The 23,254-nt window shown below is 37.3% G+C and overlaps 2 protein-coding genes across 2 annotated transcripts in view; both read left to right on the top strand.

Annotated features, from left to right (window-relative positions):
- The window catches only part of ZNF654 (zinc finger protein 654), a 32,133-nt gene extending 20,814 nt beyond the window's left edge, over positions 1-11,319 (top strand). Inside the window, exons 5-9 of the mRNA XM_032189951.1 lie at positions 964-1,166; positions 1,919-2,058; positions 6,465-6,606; positions 8,150-10,451; positions 10,882-11,319. Coding sequence (XP_032045842.1) covers positions 964-1,166; positions 1,919-2,058; positions 6,465-6,606; positions 8,150-10,451; positions 10,882-10,889 — 2,795 coding nt within the window. The 3' untranslated portion in view covers positions 10,890-11,319. The remainder of the gene's footprint in view (positions 1-963; positions 1,167-1,918; positions 2,059-6,464; positions 6,607-8,149; positions 10,452-10,881) is intronic.
- Positions 11,320-16,650: 5,331 nt separating this feature from the next.
- Positions 16,651-23,123, top strand: C1H3orf38 (chromosome 1 C3orf38 homolog). Its single transcript, XM_032194793.1, has 3 exons — positions 16,651-16,813; positions 18,410-18,630; positions 21,562-23,123. Exons 1-3 carry the CDS (start codon positions 16,681-16,683, stop codon positions 22,135-22,137), a joined length of 930 nt encoding a protein of 309 aa, XP_032050684.1. The 5' UTR covers positions 16,651-16,680; the 3' UTR covers positions 22,138-23,123.
- The last annotated feature ends 131 nt before the right edge of the window (positions 23,124-23,254 follow it).

Genomic DNA, 23,254 nt, shown 5'->3' on the forward strand with positions numbered 1-23,254 from the left:
ATTGGGCCATAGTGTCCAAGATATTACGTAAACATTAATGCACTATTAAGACCTCAAAGTGCGTTTACTTGAAAAGATACAAACAGTTCTCAAACTAAAAGCAGCATTATAGAATTTTGTAGATTCAAGTGACACTTCAGCTTGTAATGATAAAAGATGCTAGAATCTGTGTAATCTTTGAAAATCTGTATTTGTCATCTGTAATATATGTCATCTAGAAGGTGACATATTTCATTATTTTTGAATGGCTAATATGTGTAGTATTGACTGTTTCTTTCAGCTGAAATTATTTCATTTAAATGCTTAGCTTTTAGATAGGAAAAAATGAACTTCCAGCAAGCTAGGCTAATATTTAAGGGTATCTAGGCATTTAGGTGTGTGTGTGTGTGTGGGGGAAATGCCCAGCATTATTTTTAGAGGAAGGAACAGTATATATATTCCACTTCTCCAAGCAAAAACAGAAGTGTTCAAAGATATTTAAAGCAACAGCTTGTGAATTGCAGGTAACTTTTTCCCCACTCCAAGCTCTTCCATTTTAATGTGTAAGAATATCCTGAGTTGTTTTAAATATTTATAGTTACAGTATTGGAAGTGATGTAGGTCCTGTAGTTCAGACAATCATCTAGATTCCAGTGCTGAGAAAGGAAGGATTTTTTTTTTTCTTGGAAATGTTCGTATTTGCTTCTGAGTTGTATGTATTTTCACTAATCCTTTGCAGCACCTTGTGTTGATCAACAAACAAACAAATTACTGACATAAACTACTGTTATAAGAAAAATGATTTCAGAGTAAAAGGACGGATTCTTGATGATGGCATTTACTTAAATATTTGATAGCTTCTTTAGCAGAGCCTTTTTATATTTTTTGTTGACATAGCACTGTTTAAAACAACATTAAATTTAAATATATTTGGTGTTTGGACTTCATATTCTAATTGCCTTTAAATCTTTCTTTTCTGTACAGTTAACAAATATTTAAGCTCTGAAAATCCACTGTTCTTTGAACTACGTGCCAGATACCTTATTGCCTGTGAACGCATCCCTGAGGCAATGGCTCTTATCAAATCTTGCATAAATCATCCAGATATCAGTAAAGATCTGTATTTCCATCAAGCTCTTTTCACCTGTCTTTATATGTCACCATTAGAAGATCAGCTATTCCAGGAGGTATTGTCAGTATACATTTTTTTAATGAAGTGGTACTTGTTGTGTACAAATTGTTGAGAGGAGCATATTGAACTCTTTATTTTTGTAGAAGCAAACGTCGTCATAAAATCAGGCAACTACATTGGTATTGCTTAATTTAGTGCGGGCTTAAGCTCTGAAAAGATAAATGTAAGTGCCTACAAATCTTGTTGACCTGAATGAAATTATTTTGGTCAGGTTTACTTACAGATATATTCCCAAAGTAACTTAAGTCATTAAAATTTTGTAACTTGAGTTTACTGACTGTTACTTTGCAGTTGACTACTATTGGATCAAAACCACTTGAGCCTACTTGATGTTGGTCCAGTGTTTTATAGATGATAGTTTTGTCAGTTTTAAAATATCTTTAATGTTGCCACAGTATGTAAAATGACACCCTCTGTCTAAATGTGGTCCTACTTTTACCACTGATAGCACTTACTGGAAAAAATACTTTTCCTAACTTTGTTATAAGAATGAAGTATTGTAATTCAAAAAAAGGCTTTTGTGTAGTCTTTTAATTACTCAGGCAATTATTCTGACTAATTATTCTCAGAATCTAAAAGAGCTTTAAATCTTTCCTAAGTCTCTATTTGCAGACCTACACAAAAGCTGTTCTAAAGAAATAATAAGTTTCTGAAGTTTGCAGTGGTTTCTTTAATATAGTGAGGTCTGATAGGTTTTTTATTTGTATTAGCAAATTTATCTAAATTGATTTTATTTTAATTGTATAGCACTTGTTGAGGACTGATTGCAAGAGTGGAATTGAGATCATCTGCAACACTGAAAAAGAAGGGAAGACTACCTTAGCCTTACAACTATGTGAATCGTTCCTAGTCCCACAGCTCCAAAATGGGGACATGTATTGTATATGGTAAATACTTTATTTATGGTGAAGCAGCTTAGCAGATAAGAAATGCTTAATGCCAAAATGAAATTCATCTGACTTTGAGATGTAGTTTAAGTTTAAAAAACAGATTATACATGACTTGTAAACGTTCCTAGTACATCTGTTTTGCCTGTTGCCTTTTCGCACAGTCCTGTACAGTGGTGTTCTACATACTACCTAACCCTAGTTAACTGCTTCCAAGTAACGGAAGAGTGAGCCTTTAGATACACTAGGCTGTGAATAAATACCTGTAAATATGGCATTTATTATTAGCAAAGTGTAACAGTATGTAATGTGTAGGCTCTTGCAATGCAGTTATTTCCTTGTCCACCTAGTTAGATCACGGTGCTTATAATAACCAAGCTTTATTATGTCACAAATGTGTCTAAAAAGAACATATATTTCCAAAATTATGCAAACTTTAATACTGTGACTCTGTTTATGAAGTAATTCAGAGTCTTCTGGGAAAGGATTAAGAATAAAAAGGTTTAACAATGTCTTTGTATACACTGAATCAGCTTGATAGTTGGACACTTTTGTGGCTACTAAGCATGTTCTGAAGAGGTGTCAAAACAAATTTCATCATTGCCAGAACTGAAAAATGTCTGTGGAAGGTAATGCTTACATTTAGCCTGTATAATTTCTTAACCTGAAGTAACATCTGCATATCTTGATTAAAGTATGATTAATTTCTCTGATTATGTAGTTGAAGCAGAAAGGCTTAGCAAAGATCTGAAGTTTTTCAATCAACTGAGATCAAATGATTGATCTGTATAGCTAGCTTTAACATGGAGTCTAGAATCTATTCAAGTATTTCACTGTTTACAGATTTAAGGAAACTGTAGTGAGACATCTCTCTTTTTCTAGAGAAAGTAATGAAGATCAGACATGCTGAAACAAAGTTTTATTAATGAAATAACATTTACGTTAACTATTGGACAAGTAGTTGATTGCATTGAATCAACCTTCAGAAATCTCAATTATAGCAATCTAAATTTTAACATGATTTATTTGCAAAACCTAGTTATTCTGTGGCATTTTTCACTGAGTTGTTCCAAAAAAGAAAAGGTGGCCATTACTATCCCCATGAGACCAAGTTGAACCAAAACAGATACATAGCTTTTCTGAGCCAACTGACAAGTGTTATAATGTAATCCAATGTTGCTGATTCCTTCCCAAATGCTACATCTCTGGAGTTGATGCTTGTTAGGAAATTTGTGAATGTAACCTATTAGTTATATTTAGTGTTAGTTAGTTACAGTTAATGTTTTCAGTTTCAGGGGTTCAGTCTTTTAAGAAATGCACTGTAAATATTGGTATTAGACTTGCTTTTCACCTTCTGTTGTAATAAGATACATGTTAACCTTGTTCGTGCCCAGTTGATTTCCAGCCATTTTGAAACAAGATGTCTGCCCTTATGTTCCGGTAAAGCAGGTGTCAACAGTGAAATTGCTAACCAGAAGAGACTGAAGTACTATTTGGTACCTGTTTATCGAGAAAAGAATTTCCATATCTTATACTATTTTAATCTTCAAAGTAAAAACTTGTTGATCTTTAAAAGAGTTTAGAGCAGTTATGTCTAAGTAGCTAGAATAGCACTTGAGTTCTTTACATATGTTGAGCCGTATTGATTATATAGCCTACAAGAGAAGTATGGATGATCTTTAATAGGTAATCTAAGACAGGACAAAGCTTGTGTAGCAATTAAATATGACTGTACCATTGTTCAAGTTTTGTAAAAAGTAGGAGTGAAGTTAACCCATAACGTGTTTTCCCCAGAGAAGATTTTTATGTCTTCAGCACAGCATAAGTCACGTTGCCTTGTTTGGAACTGATGATCTTAGAGTTCCAGCAGCAGCCACTACTAGCAAAGATAAGATAACCAAAATAGATTAGAAAGCTGTAAATGGCAGGTATTTCTGTGAAGAAGCCTGTATGAATTAGGTCTTAAAGCTGAAACCATTTTACGATTTCTGAGGAAGATGGACTTCAAGCAGATCTGTCATAAAACGCTACAGTTTTCCAGATTCAGATGATCTGAATTATTTTTCTGAAGTGAAAGCCTGCTGATAGATAAACTGCTAACAAAAAAAAAAAGTTGTACTTGGTCTTGTTAGAAATATTTGTGTACAAAGTTACTGGTCAGAAATAAGTCCATAATGACATGATTGAAGACTATGTAGTATCAAGAAATGATCTCTCCCCAGGAAGACAGAATTGTAATGGAATAGCCGTAGCAGAAAGGCTTGCCTTCTCTGTCAGGCAGTCTTTAAATGATGTTTTGGCTGTTTTCAAGCGATTACTGTTCATTAAGTCAAGGAATTCCTTTGGACACGTTCAGTCGGTCTTTGGCCTTTAGGTAGTTTTAGTGATTTGGGTAACAGCATTCAGCATGTACGTTTCAGTAAAGTATATACTCAATGCTCAAGGAAATGGCTATCAAACTATCTGAGTCAATCTTGAATATCATTTGTAGTGTGGTCAGACATAGAAATGGAGTCCAATCAGCAGTTTAGGAATGCTTTACATAACAATTAATAAATATGAAAGTCAGAAATGTGCCTGAGAAGGCGACTTCATGTCTATGTGGAGGAATAGACCTAAAATATTTGACATCAGGGTCTAGTTGAACTGATGTAATGACAAATGTTCACCCATGGAGCTGCTCCTTCTTTCAGTTTGCTCCATTCCTTTTTCAGTTCTTTTTTTGTGCCAGCCCTCACATTGTCTGAGCAAATTGCATGACACTTAAACCACTAATCTATCATAAAAGTAACTTTGAGTTTTCCCCAGGATTAGTGTTGAGATGGCTTGTCTAAAATGGTATGAGACAAAGCAGAGGAAAGATGAGCAGCATCTGCTATTCAGTTTAATGTTAATAAGCAGTGAGTTTGAGTTGCATTACTAAAGAGCATCCTTAACAAAAGTGTTCTTTTCTTTCTTTTTGTTCTGTAAGTTGTGACTTTAACTGAATTTTTATGAAAGGTTTGGTCCACAAAGACTCTAACTCTTTTAAAACTTATGTGGAAAACTTGCAAAGAGATATCAAGAAGATAGATTATCAGCCTGGTAAAGGAAGAGGTGAGCAGTTTGTATCCTTAGCAAGCCTGTAGGACTATTTTTGTCGGTAGAACTTGTTTTGCAGTGTTTATGCTGTTTAAGCATGATCTTTCTTCCAAATTCAGTTTTCTTGGGTTCTGAATGGAAGAAAACCATTGAGATTTCATGTCTGGCTCAATTAGCACTTAAAATTTCAAGCAGAATATGGAGCTGTCCTAAATATAAAAGTGAGGTTGGTGTTCTGTCATAGTCAGTTCTGTCACTTCTCTTCGTGCAGGCGTTGACCGCACTAGGACAAGCTTAATTTCACAAAGTGTGTAAGATTTATATCTGGCACAGACTAGGGGCTCTTGAATATCAGCCAAGTATTTTGTCAGTATCTATTTGCTTTTCCTGAGGGAGGAGGTTGGTGGAAGGAAAACAATTGTCTTCCTTCAGAAGATGAAAGTTAGTTAGTCTCTGGTTTTCATTGTCATGTTATAATGGGATTTTTGCCTGGTCTTAACCTCATTGACTCCTGTGTAAAATCTTTGATGGGGTGGAAAATAACTAAAGATTAGATCTGTTGCCTGGTAAGGTCTCTGAATTCAAGAGCGTAAAGCTTTCTACAGACAGTAGATTTCAATCAGCAGTATTTTATAGACTAAACACATTGTCTGTGTACAAGCTCTGCTGCAGGAGTCTAGCAATCTATTCTTACATTCCCTTATGTCAGTTTGAAAACTTGAGTGATACAGATGTATGAAAAGCAGTAGAGCCTGATACTTTGATATAACTGCTGTGGGCTAGAAAGTTCGATGATGACAGTAGTCAGAAAATAAAATTATGTTGTAGTATGTATAACTGGATAAAAATACTTTCTGTCAGCAGACCATACTGGAGACTAGGTTTTTACAACGCTCCTGTATTCCACATCTAGCACGTCTTTTCCAGAAGGATTCCTCACTGTTAAAGTTACTTAATCCCAAAACAGATTTGGAGTATGTCTAGAGCTTGCTCTTCAGCCTCATGTTTGCTGCCGGTGGTGTGAAGAGCTGCGTGGTGTAGTGTCTGATTTTATTATGCAGTTCTCTGATACTAAACAGAGTACATTAATATGTTGTTGCATATTTAATAGGCTCAGTGATAGAAGATACCCTGAATGCTTTAACGAAGTGATTAAGTTGCATTTTCCATTGTGCACGTTGTGTACAATTATTTTGTTAATTAGATCGCTTACAAGCCCTCAAATATGAGTTTAGTTGCAGAATATGCATTGTTCTTTGTACATGCTTAGTGATCGAGTTCTTTAAAACTCAGCTTAATCAAAATATTTTGTTCTGTACTTATAGGGACCTGATCTTCATTTGGAGTAAACTACAGCTTAAATCTAACCCCTCAAAACAAGTATTTGTCGACCAGTGCTACCAGCTTTTAAGAATTGCTACAAATGTCAGAGTAATTTTTCCTTTCATGAAAGTCATTAAGGATGAAGTAAGTTTTGTTCTGTTTTCTTTCTTTCTTTCTTTTTTTTTTTACCTCTTCCCTTCCATCTTTTTGTTACTAATAAAAGTGAAGAGAAATTATGTTTTTATTGTGTAATGGCCACTTCTTGTAGAAAGTCAAGGGAGCAGGGAAAGACATAAAATTAAAAAGCTTTGTCAGGTTCTAGAATATGTGTTGATATTATGGTTGTCCTTGAACTGTAGTGCATTTCTATGACTTATTTGACTGAATTCTTGTTGAGTAAGTTTTTTCTTCTAGCTGCAGAAAATTTGAGCAATGTCATTCTGCAGGGAAACAAGTGGGGAAACGGCTAAGAAATGAGTAAATGCGAAAGATTTCTTGTCTGTTTGTTTTAAGCCAGGCTCCTTATGGAACTAGGAATTTTTTAATATCTGTGTTTTCCATCTGCTTCTCACTCTTGTTAAAAGTTCTGAATCTTTCCACCAGTTGTAACCAGATGTGAAAAAGTGCTTAATGTAACCTAAAGGAAGAGCTAGTCTAAGATGACAGTTTGCTTCAAACCAATGTGCTATATTTCAATGTAACGTGTTAGTCTTACTTCATGAGCAACTGTGGATAATGTAATATGTGATCCGTTGCGTTCAGGAGTGCTGGCTGATTGCAAGCAAATGTTGCTTTTTATTATTGGCCTGGTTGAACAGAGCTTTTCCCTATTCTGCACCCTAAATATTTGGGTAAACTAATCAGAAATTATTTTGTTAAGGGTGCTGTTCTTCAGTTCTGATCTGCTGTTGTTCAAGGTTTTAATCTCAGTATATGTATTCTAAAATGCTCCTGGTAACATGAATAACTTGATATAGTAGCTTTAGGAAGAGTTGCATCTTATTTGTATTTGCATCTCAGTGATAAAATTCTATTTAATAACCCACTATATAACACACATTTAAATGTAGGTAGATTCTAATTATTCGTACGCTTCCCTGAAACTCTTCGTTCTTTAATCTGCCATATGTTGGGCAGCATGTTTCTGAACATCCCTCCCAAATGTAAGTTCAAGAACTTAAAAATGTAATTTCAAGAGAGGGAAATGGAGCTCGTCAATTCTGAAAATTGAGGCTTGTTAAAATGCTTGGCCATGGGTTGTTATGGTTTTCTTGGTGGTAATTGTTGAATATCAAGAGCAATATTTTGTGGCTTTTATTTTTCTCCAATGCAAGTTAAGTAAATTAAAGCAGGGACAGAATGGAGAGTAACTGTAGAATTGTAGTGTGAAACAACCTAGTTAATGTGCAGATAAGAAGATACTGTCCTTCATTGTTTAAGCATTGTTTTAAAATGCACGTGACTTCAAATAATGTTTACAAGTATCATGCTTTCTGAACTCCTAAGTATTTTGTAAGTAGACAAATATAAATACATGGGATATTGATGTTGGGGCACTGTTTATACTAGCTTGTCAGCCCCCCCTCCCACCCTTAGATTTTTTTTGACTTTCAAGCTGTAGACTTCTGTAATCCTGTAAGGAAAGGAACTATATACAGTACTGCATACTATGATTTCCTTTCTGCAGGTTGGTGAGGATGGGCTTCAGATTTGCGTTGAGATATGTGGATGCGCCCTGCAGTTGGACCTCCGTGAAGATCCCAGTATGAAAAGTCTTATTTACAAAGCAATTGCTCACTTTTTGCCAAATGACTTGGAGATCCTCAGGATCTGTGCGCTTTCGATCTTTTTTCTTGAACGCACCTTGGAATCTTACTACACTGTTGAACATTTATATAAATGTGCAGATGAAGAATACAATGAATGCACTAGTTCTGTTCAAAACCGTGTACGTTTTGAATTGCTTCCAATTTTGAAAAAAGGTTTGTTTTTTGATCCTGAGTTTTGGAATTTCTTGATGATCAAGCAGAATTGTTTAGCATTATTGGGGGATAAAGCCTTTGTTGGCTTAAGTGAAAGTACACTGGAAAACTCTACTGCAAATGTAGAGAAGCTAACGGAGTACAGGGCTCTGAGTGAGGAGCAGGTTTGTCCAGCAGATGTAAGCAATGGGGAGCTTGACTCTGAAGACCTCTCTGAAGCCCACTCCAAAGGTAATGCCAAAAAGAACCATGAAGCTCTTGAGGCATCTAAAATGTTGGATAATACTGTACCAAGCCACCGCTGTGTGATATGCAACAAGGAGTTCCTTGGCGATCACATTGTGAGACATGCACAAGCTCACCAAAAAAAGGGCAGTTTTTCCTGTGTACTTTGCACCAGAAAGTTCAGGCAAAAGGGACTCATGCTGAAGCACTTAAAGAATCATGTCAGAAAGATAGAAAGGCAGCATCTTGCTGCAGTTCTTGAGGCTGATCAGCAGGCCCCTGTTTTAAACGAACTAGAATGTTCTGATGTTTCTCTCTCTCTTGAAAATGGGAGTTCTGGTGGTTCTAAAGAAGAGGAACCGGAGATGGCAGTAGCTCCAAGTGCAGTTACAGAAGAGGAGAATGCTGAACAAGTATTTGATGCAGTAGAAAACCATCTAAGTGACCAGGATGATGTTACTGAAAACAGTAGTTGTGACAGCTGCTTTAATAATATTCCTGATGCTTTAAGTACAGAAAGTTTGCCTGAAGATGATGAGAGCTCCAGTAAAGAGTCACCTATTCTACATAAAGTGAATGGAGCTTTCTGTCCTCAAAAAGACATTGATGCTATGGATCAAGAAGGAAGCTTTAAGTGCCCTGCTAATGGTTGTGCTAGAGTGTTTAAAAAGATAAGATTCCTCAATAAACACGCAAGAAAAGCTCATCCAACTGATTTGAAGGTGCAGCAACATATAATGAAATGGAATAAAGGAAAATGTCGGTTCTGTCAGAGAAAATTTGCAGATTCCCAACATTTTATAGACCACCTGAAGAGACATGTGTATCCAAATGTTTACTTTTGTTTACACTTTAATTGTAATCAGAGATTTAAGCTGTCAACTGAGCTTGCAGAGCATACAAAAAGTCATAATGTTTTTAAAGCTCAGTGTAACTTCGCAGAGTGCTGTGAGCTGTTTGAGGAGCTCCCTTTGCTGTATGAACATGAGGCTCAGCATTATTTAAATAAAAGTCCAGAATGCTCAGAAGATGCAAGTGAAAAAGATTCTTCAGATGACCCTTCAGAACTTTGTAGTTACCAAGATGATGACGAATCCACTAATGAAAAAGAAACTGTAGATTTACCAATTCCAACTTGGAAGTCAAGGAAGGATTCGACAGAACCAAAGACGTACATTCAAAGTGTAGAGAAAAAAGCAAACAATGTAATTCAGAATGGAAATGAAAGTTCATCTGAAGGGAGTGCTACAGTTTCGATAGACCAAAAGACACCTGTGTTACAGCCAAATCCGGAGAACTGTAATGCTGTCAGTGACCAACTAGTCAATGGGCATAGCGACCCAGATCAGACATCATCGAAGTCATCAGAAACACCTTTGGACAGAGTGTCGGATGAAACAAGGACAGAGAATGGGTTGGTGTTACCTGTTTTACAGAACTGTCACGATATACCACAGAATAATGCTGCTGCCTCACAATTACCTTCTAAACCAAATCAGACGACAGAGAATACTTCATATGGTGTCATCTTAACAAAACCATATGTTAGACCCTTGCCTCCAAGTTACCTTGATGAACGATACATTAGTATGCCAAAACGTAGAAAAATTTTGACTGATAAAGTAGATGCTCACTCTGAACAAGACAAATTTTGTAGCAAATCAACAGAAAGATTTAGATGTGGCAACTGCTTGACCATCTACTGTAATTCAGAAGCACTTGAGGCTCACCTTGCACAAAAGAAGTGTCAGACGCTCTTTGGATTCGATTCAGATGATGAAAGTAAGTCTTACAGTCCTTCTGGGTGGATGGGTGGGTTGGTTGGTTTGTTTGGAGGCAAATACTGACCAGGTAGTGGTCCTTGAAAACAGACAAACTGATAGGACTTCTGACAAAACTTCTGAGCAATTGCAGTATGCTACAGTTTAAAGAGGGGAACATCACTGAAATCAATAGGTACCTAAGAATTGGAACACAATATTACACCAACTTGTAAGTTCAAAGTAGACATGCTGTTGAGAATAAGCAAGAGGTGGTGAAAATTGGTGGGCGGCTCTAAGGGGAAAAAAATCTTATAAAACAGGAGTATTTCAGCATGTCTGTCTCTGTGTGTTAGAAACTACATGTTGGAACATGTGAGCCATGTTCCATAAGGAAGAAGGATTTATATGGGGAATCAAATGAAGACTAACCTATGCATTTTATTTCACAGGTGCCTGATTCACATTGTGGGAAAATGTATCAAACAAGGAGTGGTGTAAGAACACTACATAGAGAAGCAGCAGTTCGTTTCCCAGTTGGCCTTAAATCATAAAGCAGTCTCAAATTACTAAAGAAAAACCTGACCTTGATAAAGACAAAGCACATTTTCTAGACAGAACTCACAGAGGAATAATAGGAGCTCTGCAGTTTTTGAGTCCAGAAAGGTTGCTACGGAATCCCCAAAGTACCAGTTATCCAAAAAGCCACATCAATTTCAAATGCATAATTGGAGCTTCGCGGCACAGTCTTTCTAGCACAAAGGTGTAAAGAAAACAATGCATACAGCTGAGCAGGCAGAGAAAGCAGAGGTATTAATTGCCTTATGGAAACCAAAACAGCTGGTTCTTTAAGCTGCTGTAGTTAAAAAAAAAAAAAAAAAAAAAAAAAGTGTGATTAAAGGCAGTCCATCCACACAGCTTGGAAGAAATCTTTCAAGATGGTGTCACTTTATGATGAAACCTATAAGAAATTTATATGGAAACCAAACGCTGTTTTTTTTCAGAGTATGAGTATGTGATTCCATCATATGCTAAAATCAGTGGAACTTTATTAAATAAACTTGTACTCAGAATCCAAAGGAGGAATGTAGAAAGAAATCTAAGATGGATGGAAAGCTCTCATATCAAAACCAACAACAATAAATAACAAAACATAAAAAAATCTTGAAGTACAGAGCATGCAAGGAGAAAGTGCATTGATGTGTTACTTAGTGAGTCCTGCACAGTGGAAATCAGATGCATGCCAGAGAAGCCCCTTTCCAGGGCTATGGTTACAGTACACATTGAATGTCCTGTAAAACATTGGTTTTAGGTGCAGGAAGACTAATACAAGCAGTACCTGCAAAAGTTGTGTGGATATTACCAGAAGCAGACAAAAATGCATAATGTGCAGGGGGGTAGATGTGCACTACGGGACAGAGTTAAATTGATTTTATACAAATGCAGAGGTCCTTTCAGATGTTGGTATGATTGAAAGGAACTTCAGAAGGCTTATTTTATAATAAAGGGGAGGTAATGAAGACAGACAAAATCAGAGCATGCATGTCAAGTTAGCATAGACCTGGAAGAGCCTGTTTCCACATGCGTGGTATTACATAATGTTGGCTGGTCACAGCTCAGTGCTGTAACAAATTATTTACTGTCTAAAGGGAGGGAGAAAACCTATCAACTGAGCCTTAAGACATAGTACAACCCTATCTGGCAGCATCTCTTGAAAAGATAAGCTTTCCCAGAAGTTAGTGAAGGACTTACTTCAATGTTAAGCACTTTATCCAACAACTGACTGTTCATAAAAACAATCAGAAAGATGTTGTGAAGATAACAAATTTGAGTCTTTCAATGAGATCTATAGAAGAGACAGACAGGATGGTTGGAAACCAAAAAGATGCTGTTGTAGTTTTTGATTTTCATGCCCAAGAGTTGTGGCAAACATGCACATTGTTTAATTACTGTAGTAATTTATCCTCTAATAACTGTCTTATTCTGCCTTGCCACCATAAAAAGTTTGAGATCCTGTTATGTGTCATTAGGAGAAAATTTTCATGTGATTATAGCCACAAAGTCCGATGATGAAAAATGGTATGTACAGATGGAGTCATCACAGAAATGTAGGACAGCGAAGACCAACTGTTCCTGCTCAGCTGGTATGCTTACTGACTAGTTCGTCTCAATGTATGGATGGCGTAGTAGGATGATCAACTTGATTAAATCAACAGATACACAAAAATTCAAAATAAAACTAAAAAAAAATCAAGGCGTAAACAAGATCTGTTCATTGTAGCAATGGCTCATTTGTAAACCTAAGGGTTTCGTCGTAAAATAGGCTGTTAAATAGTTCTGGAACTTAATAGTTCAGTAATGCCTCTGCTAATAATTCTCTGTGAAATTGCAGATATTTGCATTAATTCTGCTTCCCTTTCCTCTCCTGAGACATAAAAATGCAAATTCAAAATCACACTTTTTCTAAATTCTAGAAATTTTTTGCCTTAATTTTGAGTTGGATTAACATAAAAGGTTATAAAATTATGATCACAGGTATGTGTACATTACATTAATACCAATGGCTGGCCCACTTTGGGAGATCTTTATGACATTTGAGGCACCAAAGAATTTTTTTCGCAGTTGCAGAAAAGTGATTTAAATGCATCATTCATATGTATTACATACACACTATATATAAATATTTACATATATAAATACATTAAAAATTTTTCAATGTAAGGGGGACCGTCTCAACCAAATGCACTTTCACATTTTTCTTGCTTCAAATTACCAATAAGTTTTTAAGGACCCAATTACCATCTTGAATGTTCCTAGGTTCCCCTTTCTTTGCTTAACATTGCTAATCAGTTAAATTTGCTTAGGTATATTTGGAAAAAAAATAAGACAATTATAAAGTATTATGGCTTTAAAAATCTGAGAACTCATTGAATAAGGTATGACAAATGTTTGTGTAAAGTCTTTTAAGTGTACCTTTTAATCTTTGGTGCTTTTTACCTTTTCCTGGAGCTCCATGTATTTGAAGATGCTTTAAAAACATGATTAAGACTTGTGTTTTTTTCTTTTGGTTTAAAGTGTATAGATAAATGCATCTATGTACATGCATAAACTGTGACCATAATTTTTTGTACCTGTATTAAACTCATTTTTGTTCAAAAATGCTTTTCTTGGACACCACCATTTGTTTATAGCACGTGTTCAGAATACACACTTGAGAGATCTGAAAACTGAGTTCTAACATAGGTGAGTATTAGGTCACCTAACACCTATCAAAAGAAATATGTTAAATTGATTTGAAGTAGGAAATGGGTTGTAACACTTTTATTTTCAGTAATGATTTCACTTCAAAAAACACTGTATTTTCTTTAAACTGTTCTTGAATACCTGTTGGTATTCTCAGATACTTTTGATATAAAGCAACTTTAATTAGGAGCAGAAAGATATTTTAAATGCGTGTGGGATAATTCTACATGCTTTCTTAGCATTCTTTAGGATGTTGAGTATCCTATTACTAAGCCTGCAACTTTTAGGGCTGAAAAAAGGTTCCAAGTCCAGAATTGAAAGGTTTTGCCCCAGGCATTAAGCAATGTGATATAATGGGAAATAATTCATCAGGTTATGTCACTTTGATTCAATGAACACTGAAGTACGTGTGTAATGTAAGCATGCAAATTCCGTAAAGTCACCTGAAGTTACACATGAACATGGGAGCTTTGCTGGATCAAAGTTTGTGCATTTCATTGCTGATAATTATGTTTTAATAATGTGCCTTCAGGTGGCTTTAACTTGGATTTAAACTTTCCTTTTAAGATTGTCTATTCTAACATGATTAGTTCACTGCAGAGATCATGCCAGTTCAAATTTTCAAAGAGTTGCCGCTTTGTAGGCACCTTTCATGGAAAAAATAAAAATTGAAAGTGGTCATATCTGTGGGGGAAAGGTCACTGGTACTTTGGTTATTTAGCCATATTCATTGAAACTATATAAATTGTATAGTTTGGATAATTTATAACATTAAACTTTGTGATTTTTAATATCACATTGAAGGTTCAGCTGTACTCATTTCTTCTGTTGTTTAACACCAGTGGTATGGACAAAAGACTCAAAGAGGGTGGTAGTGTTACTATTTTCTTAATTTATTTGGTACTGTATAACACCTTTCTGATTAAATGCAGCATATGCATTTTGGGACTCTGTTAATTTGTAAAAGCTGTTACAGGTTCAGCAAGAAAGGAAATTTGTGCTTCCTTGTTGAATGTTAAATTATTTTACTTTGCATTTTATATAAGAGTACAAATTAAAACTGAGCCATCAAACTGCAATAAATCAACAGTAGTGTTTCATTTTAAAAACTTTTTTGTACTGTACATAGGTTTGTTCAATAAAACATTGTCTTTGTTGTTGATAGAAATTGATCTTGTCCTTTGGGGAATCACTCTGGAAATACTGCTGCAATGTTTTGAAGTTGTTGTGTAATGTGTGTGTAATTGCTTATCACTTCTTTGAAGCTGCCAAGTCTCAATGTTCCAAGTGTGCAGGTATTGAGATTTTAATAGACTTAAGTCTATTCAAGAATATCCAGCAATATCAAAGATGACCAAGGAAATTAAAATAGACTATTGGTTCTAGGAAGATTGGAACCTCTAAGTCACTATTTATTTAAAAGTCTTCAAGAAGTCACAGTATTACAAGTTCTTTAGAACCGGTAGTTGCTGAAGAGAGAAGCGTGTCTGTGTGAGGGAGAGGATGAGGTGGTTTTGGTCATCAGTCTGAAATGCATGTTGCTGCAGAAAAAGCTTCAATCAGTGGTTGAACCTTATAAGACAGTAGGTAACCCACTTCTTGTAATTGACTGGGCCTGATTACCTTCAAAAAGGTTTGTTTATTTAGTCACCAAGTTCATTAGGAACAGGATTTAACTAATGCATATAAGTAATTTACTGGCATTGTGCATTGTCTGCATGATGTACTCTGACAGAGGGAATCAATCAGAATGCATAGGCAAATGGTAGCCTGTTGAGTAATTGGCCTATGAGCTCAGGGAAGGAGGGGTGGTTTTTGAAGTTTCAGACCTGGTGGGAGAGGGGTCACCCACTTAGCGTGTGTTCATGTGCATGTAGAGAATAGTGTAAGGTTGGCATGACAGATAGAAGTAGTAAAGCATGGAAGGAATATATTAAAGCTTGCAAGGGAAATTGGTGGTGGTCAAAGAAAGCTGTGGACCAGTGTTCATTTTATTTTATTATTATTTTATTTTATTTTTTTATGGTGTTGAGGGGAGAACATTCTCTCTTGGTGGACAGCGGCTTCAGAATGCTGCTGGGGAGGGTTTCCCCCTCAGCTGTTGTGCCAGTGCAAAGATCTCTGCTTCTAGTTGTCTGTTTTTCTCCATCATCAAATGCTTAAAATCCTTCAGCAACTCTGTGCTACGTGCACCAAGTGCCTCTTGGGAAGGCTGCTCGCTGTGAGTGTGGAGAGCTGAGCCTCAGCTGCTGCTGTTCGTGAGCTTGTTTGCGTCTGGTAACGCTGCTGCTAATGGGGATGGTAACTTCTGGTGTGATGCACGCCTTTCTGTTGCTCTGTTGTCTCCTTCATTGAATGCTGTAGTCCAAAGATAAAGGCAGCCTAATCACTTTTTCTTCATCTTCAGAAAAGTTCAGAACTGTCCTCTGCAAACGCTGGCTTGTTTATTATTCACTGTCCCGTAAATTCCTTGTGGGTTTTGATCTCAGATTATGACTGCCCTCCGCAAAATGGTGACTTCTGTGTAACCTTGACTGCAAGCTTCCTTTAATTCTCTATGTTGTCTAATCTTGACAAGGTCCTTGCCAAAAAAAAAAAAAAAAAAAAAAAAAAAGCGCAAAGTTTGGCATAAGGGCAAGGGTTCTCAAATCCAGTGTCATATGCACATTGCAGGCGAAATGTTTATCGAAATGGGAACGTATATACCATGTATATAAATTCCTTGCTGCGTCTGTTAGCGTACCAGCTGTTACTAGATTTTGTTTTATTGCCGTCGACACGGTGCTATTTCGGCAGGAAAGAGTTAACGGGTGCCGCCAGGCGGAACTCAAGTGCCAGCCGTCGTTTCCCCCCGGCGCCTTGAGGCCGGCGGCCGGGGCGGCGCTGGGGGACCGCGTGGGGCGCTGTACCGGAAGCGGCCGTCGCTAGGGCCCGCCGTCGCTAAGGGCCCGAGCCGGGCGGCGGCGGCGGCTGGGCCTGGTACGGGCCGGACCGGGCCGGGCCGAGCCATGGCCGCGGCGGGGCTGAGCGAGCGGGAGCAGGCCGGGTGCCGCCAGCTGCTCGAGCTGCTCGGCACCGAGGAGCTGCTGGCGCTGACGGACACCATCACCAACCGCCTGGTCCACCCGGAGAGCCGCCAAGGTGCCGCAGCCCCTCCCCGGGCCGGGGGCGGTGTGTGTGGGGGGAGCTGGGCGCCGGCGGGTGGCGGCCCTCAGCCCCCAGCCCCTCTCCGGCCGGCCGCTTCGGGCCCGGCCCCGCCTGGTCTGGGTGCGCCTCGGAGCCTGGTGTTCAGGTCTCATTCGTGAAAGTGAAACCTCTGTGTGCTCGGCTGAGGGCTGCGCAGTGCGTTGCCCTGTAACGAGCTCGCCCAAAAACCTTGCGTGTGTTTATTTCTCAGTATAACTCAAACCAGTACGATTTGTCGGGCATGTTTTTTTCAAAAGTTCATATGCCTGCATTTTTTTTTTTTCTCACGTTTTATCTACTTTTGTAGTGGTTATAGGGTAAAATAAAAGTCGAAATAATTTCGTACTTAAGCTCATGGCCTTTTCACATTTATGCAGTTTTAATATATGTGATGATAATTGTCTCACCTCAGTTTTGGTGAGAACTGGTTGCCACAACTGCCTTAAAATTGAATTTCAGCTTGTCTTCCTAACTTTGCTATGGAATATCACAGCTGGATATTTCTGAAAGTCCCATTGCAGTGCTCTGTCATTGTGTTACTGAGTATGATGTTTCTTATGAACCTGGGATTAGAAATATGACTAGTATAGAGGTAGAAGAGATTGGATTTCATTTCCATCAATCCTCTGGAGCCCAGAGGGAACCTCCTTTTCACAAACAATGCTGCCTTATCTAAAAAACTGTGAACTTATGGTACTGGAATTGTTGTTTAGTGTGTGAGTAATCAGAGGTTACCTTTCTGCATTTCTGACAAATTTCTGTTCTCAGGGAACATTTGAGTACTGGCACATTCTTCAAAATAGCAATGTTTTCTGGCCGGATCACCGAACTACCCATTTGATGCAGAAATTAAGATTCAAATTCCATATGCAGCAGAGCAACAAAAGATTTGTCTGTTTCTTCTTTCTTTGTGTAGTCCTGCCTTCACGAAGACAGGTAGATGGCTTAATGTAAAATATTCCAGAGCTCTTCAAATGGAGAATGAAATTAAACTTAGCTTCCGCTAGTGAAGTTGCTGCATGGCAGCTGGAAGGCCGAAATAGTTTCATGTTACAATCAGATCAACTAAATTTGGAAGGAGGACTAGTTGTGTCTGTGGAATTATGGGTGAAATGCATTGTGTGCAAGAATCCTTATACTTCTGGAGGCACTTGGAGTTTCTACAGAGCTTGAAAATCTCAACATACTTGAGGAATATTCATAATTTCATTTGGAAGAAAAAACTGCATCCTTTTCATCAAACTCAGATAACATGGGGTTCCAAACAATCCTTGATTCTGGTAATAGAGATTATAAGGTAGCTAGCTCTTCAGTAAAAACACCACTTGTTCTTAAACATGTTTGCAAGGCTTCAGGTGTTTATTTACTGTGTCTAATGTGATTTATATCTAGTTATTTCACATTTCAGTTTACAAATGAATTTATAACCAATTGCATTTCACTTAGGGTTGTGTTTTGTTAGGAGTGCTGGTCAGGAGCATAAGAAATAGCAGAGGTTTGTAGTTTATTGGTGAGAAAAGTAACTGTTAACTTTGTTTTCTTCACTTGCAGAAGCCATTAGTGCCATTTTGGTTTACAGCCAAAGTGTAGAAGAACTTTTGAAACGAAGAAAAGTCTATCGAGAAACAATTTTTAAGTATTTGGCAGTACAGGGAATTGCAGTGCCTCCTTCCTCTGAGAAACATCAACTCATTGCTTATGTAAAGCAGTACTGGGATGGGAAGCTCCCATCAAACGGCTCAGAGTCAGGGGAGAGACAAACACATGCAGAGGTGAGTGCTACTTTCTGAAAGACCTGTGGATGCTCAGCTTGGCTTTTGCAGAATAACTAGTGTAAATGTTCTAACCTGTGTCCAGAAGGAGGCTCTTCACATGTGTTTTATGAAGATGCTGAATCTTTTTTCTTGTTTATTTTTGTTTAATTACACTATTTAATGGTGTCTGTGCAAGTGCATAGCTTGCAGAGCAGAGTCCTCTGCTCCATCTTGCAAAGCGTAAATTTGAACTCGATGTAAAGTCTTCACACTTCTAATTTTTAAATTGTACTGGAATAGGGAGTATTGACAGGTAATTCTGTGGATTTGAGGACAACTGAGAACAATGGAAATGGTACGGAAGCCCTACATAGTCCCTTACTAGTTTTCAGTGTGGTGGATGTTGTCAGAAATTTGACGATGGGCGTAGCGTTTTCAGTCTTCACCCAGTCACACCAGGTATTGGCAGTACTATCAGCGGGGCACATCCCAGTGCGAAGCAAAGAGACACTAGAGTAGATTGTTGGGTGAAAGGTCTGTCAGTGGGGTCTAAAATGCTGTGGGGGACGGAACAGAGAGAAAACGCCTTTTTTGGAAGGGCCCTTGGTCTGTTTCTAGAGACAGTGCAATCAAAATAGCTCTGTCTGTAAGCTCTGCTCCTGATGTCTTGCAGTTAATAGGGCGCAGAATAAATTTTTGAGGATTTTCATGTCATTGAAATGTGAAGCCCGTAGGAGCGCCAGTTCCATGTCATTTTTTACTTGATCTTAGTAACACTTAATGTTGTGAAACTAAGTATGTTTGGGCTATTACAGGTTATTTTGAGGCTCAAAATAATGACATGCAGCAAGATTGCTGTGGTGTAATGAACTCTGAGCGTTCTATTATTCCTGGATCTTTACCATGAAGTTCTAAATAGCCTTGCTCTTTCAGCTATTGTATACCAGAGACATAATGGGCAACAGCCCCACCAGCTGGACTGCTGGAGCTCTGTAGCTGCTGATAATTTAATGCAGCTCTCTCTCTCTCAGGGATTAACTGATTAAAATTATGTTTTAGCTGAGAATTGCTTTTAAAACAATATTTTGTGGGCATGTTTGGAAAAAAAATGCTCTTGCAAGAGCACTTTCCAATTACTCACCAATGGTGAAGTTTTGCGATTGAAGGTAAGCAAATTAAATTCTACTAAGTAAGTACTTAAAGACAGCTGTTTTAAATTCTTTTTAATTTACTAAATTAAAATTAAATTAAATAATTGTTTAAATTCAGCTGCTTTACCTATCATATACATCTTACTTTGTCTTTGTTTTCTCTTAATTCATGTGGTCTTCACCATTTTGAAGACACAGGTAGCAGGAAGCTACCTAACAGAATTAGGAATTAAAGTTTGCTTTAAACAACTACAGAATTTCTGTAGAGAAGTCTCCAAACTTTTCATACTTAATTCTAGGAACAGGTTTTGATCAGAACAACTGTACATTTAGTTTTTGTTCAAAAATCTTTTCACCTTACAATTGGAGGGCATGTGTCTTTACACTGGAAAGTTCGAGTGATTTTTCTTAAGTAAAAAATGATTGCTATTGTAAACAAACAAAGAAGCAAAAAACAGAGGATAGGTGAACTACTTATATGTAGGAATTAAATGGACCAACAAGACTGTACTTGAGCACCTGATTCCTGCCTTTGTTACAGTGACGCTTCCTTTGGAGAGAAGTGTCTTCTCAACCAAATATGTTTTTATAACTGACTTAAAAACCTTTCTTAAATATTTAATTGCAAAGCGATTAGTTTCCTGACAGTTTATGCCTAATTTTTGCTGTTCCTCTACATGGGGCTGTAGAAATACCAGGAAGGACTGCAAGGAGTAGACTTTTTTTAGCTTGATCCATAATAGTGTTTAAAAAATACATAATGCAGTGCATATTTATTGATATAACTCTTGGATTGATTTGCAACCCTCTTTTATATGGATGATCATTGACATGATCATTGATGATTAACATGATCATTGGTTGCTAACTGATACTTGTTTATGATACTTGCCATGCATTTGGCTTTAAAATTTTTTTACCTATCACTCTTGGTTGAGTTCCGGTCTTCTTGTATATGCTGAAGGCTACAAATGTCATCTTTTGGATGATTTCGGTAATTTTACTGCCATACAGTAAATGCTAAATTCAGGCACATGATCTGGTGAGAAAGTTCTGGAATGTATCGATTGCATATTTTCTTAGCGTATTGTGCCGTCATGGTTGAAATACCCCACGAATCAGAAGTATTCTGTCAGTTTCAGGTGTTAGGTGGCTGATTCAAAAGGTGATTTCCATGTAAGTACTTTTTGTTCTTATCAGCTGTAGGAAGGTGCAGAGAACGCCACAATTTGCAAGCTTAAAAGGTAGGAAAAAAGAAGAGACCGAAGGCAAGATAAAAGAGGGAAAAAAAAAAAAAAGGTGTATTTCCTAATTTATAGGCACTTTATATTGAATTGGTATCCTTTAATATGAGATTAACTTTTAAGCATGGCTCTGTATCCTTCTTTTTCTGTAACTTCTTTTGGAAACATGAAGGCCAGTGTACTTTTTACGCAGAAGATTTTCCTCGTGGTGTGAGAACTCGGGTCTCACAGAAATTTTTTAAAAATACTTCCCCTGCCAAAGGGGGAGAACCAGGATTTCCTTCTTAGATTATAAATTGCAGACCAAGACAAAACTGAAGGACTGTTCTAACTGAATTTCAGAGAACCTACCCCGATTCTCTAGTTGTTAGGTAATTATGATCTTTAAAATACAATGAGATTTTACTGCATTTTTTTTCTTCCTTTCCATCTCAGAACATTTGAAGGAGACAAAGAATGTTTAAAAGAAGAATTAAATGAATTTTAGGCTATTCTAACTGATGAACTCACATGTTAAGACTAAATATTCTAAGAAAAAATGTTCTTGATTGCAGAGTCATGAAAAGAGGTCGAAGTCACCACAAGATGATGTTCATTATCTAGGAGAAGAATTCTGCCAGTGGTTCTTTGAACTCCTGAATTCTCAACATCCTTTGGGAGTTAAATCTGAAGAAAAATGGGGACCACAGCATTTCTGGGAGGATGCCAAACTGAAGTTCTGTTACAACACGTTAGAAAAAAACATGGAAGAATATGTTGGTGCAGAAATGGTGAGCCTTCGTCTGCTCTCATTAGTGAAAGAAGAATATCTTCTGTTCAACCCCAATCTGAATTCTGATGGACTGAAATGTGTCATGTCTCGGCATGGCTTAGTACTAGTAGCGGTGGCTGGTACGGTACATAGAGGCAACGTTTGTTTGGGCATCTTTGAACAAATTTTTGGACTCATTAGCTGTCCGATCCGGGGAAATACCTGGAAAATAAAAATTGTAAATCTTAAAATCATTGGACAGAATGCTTTGGAGCCTGGAGTGCAGATTGAAAAACCCTCCATAAAATATGAGTCAAACCAACTGCAGGAGCTGTATGATGGGAAAGAACTGGCTGTGTTTGAACCTCATAGATTCTGAGCAGCTCTTCCACAACTGAGGGACTGGTGGGAAGGGGGGGAAGCGTACAGCACTTGTTGTGCATGGTTGAATATTGAAATGATTGCAGCCGTGCGATGTTGTCTCTTTCTTGAGTCAGATTTGCCAGATGACAAACAGAGATAAAGAGTCTGAAGTACTTATACAGGTGCTGCTTTCGGGCACCTTTCCAACAGCCAACAAACTTTTCAAAATATTACTTGAGATTACTTTAGATTACTACTCACTAAAGTTAGGAATGAAATTACTTAGGTTATTCTGGCTTACAGAACATGGGTTACATTTGAATATGGGAAGGCTACGGTGTATAATGAACTGGATGACCTGGAGCTCACAAGTTGTAGGTTGCTTCTTCTCAGGAAACAAGTTTAAACTCCTCCTGAGTTGTAACAGAAAGTCATTGCTGCTGGCTTTTTGAAATTGGACCTGGTGAATGTCTAAATGGACTTCTGAAAGTCCTGAGAAAACCATCTGCTCTTTTGGAAGTTTTTGAAGGGAACAGGGAAAATAATGTGAATGAACATTGCTGCCTTTTATGTTCTGAATGTGGTTTCTTCACTAACCAGTAGTAGTAATTTAATAGGACGATGCAGGGAAGTTAGCATTTTTTAATTCTGTTCTGTTTAGGTTAATAGCTTTCCTTTCTCGTACTTAACAATTCCAACTTGGAGATGGTTTTCTAGGAATCCATTTCTAGCACTGACTCTCTTGGATCAAATAGTTGATTCCGTGACTTAAAACAGCACTGTCTGAACCAAATGCTGAGGTAATTATTTTGTATATACATACAACAGAGATTCTAATATAATAATAGTGATTTTTGTATATTTTCTCAAAATAGGAGCTTTGTCTACTCCTGGATGCTTTATTACCTTGACTAGAAGTCAACCTGTTAACAGTGGGAATTTACAACAAGAGGTGATATAAAATAAATAAATAATCCAAATACCACTTCCTAGCATTAATAATTAGCATTGTGGAACTTGACTGCTTTTTACATTCTTTTTTTTTTTTTTAATTATTATTATTATAAGTTATTAATGTTGATACCAGATAAAACATCTTTCTCTAACATTTTGCTTGGATTGTTTGGGAATTG

Source organism: Aythya fuligula, chromosome 1, assembly GCF_009819795.1.
Source record: "Aythya fuligula isolate bAytFul2 chromosome 1, bAytFul2.pri, whole genome shotgun sequence".
NCBI lineage: Eukaryota > Metazoa > Chordata > Aves > Anseriformes > Anatidae > Aythya > Aythya fuligula.

Bases quoted from the DNA above. Each gene is read 5' to 3' on its own strand.
- C1H3orf38 (XM_032194793.1), top strand. From the start codon at position 16,681: ATGGCCGCGGCGGGGCTGAGCGAGCGGGAGCAGGCCGGGTGCCGCCAG. The intron at 16,814-18,409 runs GTGCCGCAGCCC...CTTCACTTGCAG, and splicing joins CCACCCGGAGAGCCGCCAAG to AAGCCATTAGTGCCATTTTG. The intron at 18,631-21,561 runs GTGAGTGCTACT...TCTTGATTGCAG, and splicing joins AGAGACAAACACATGCAGAG to AGTCATGAAAAGAGGTCGAA.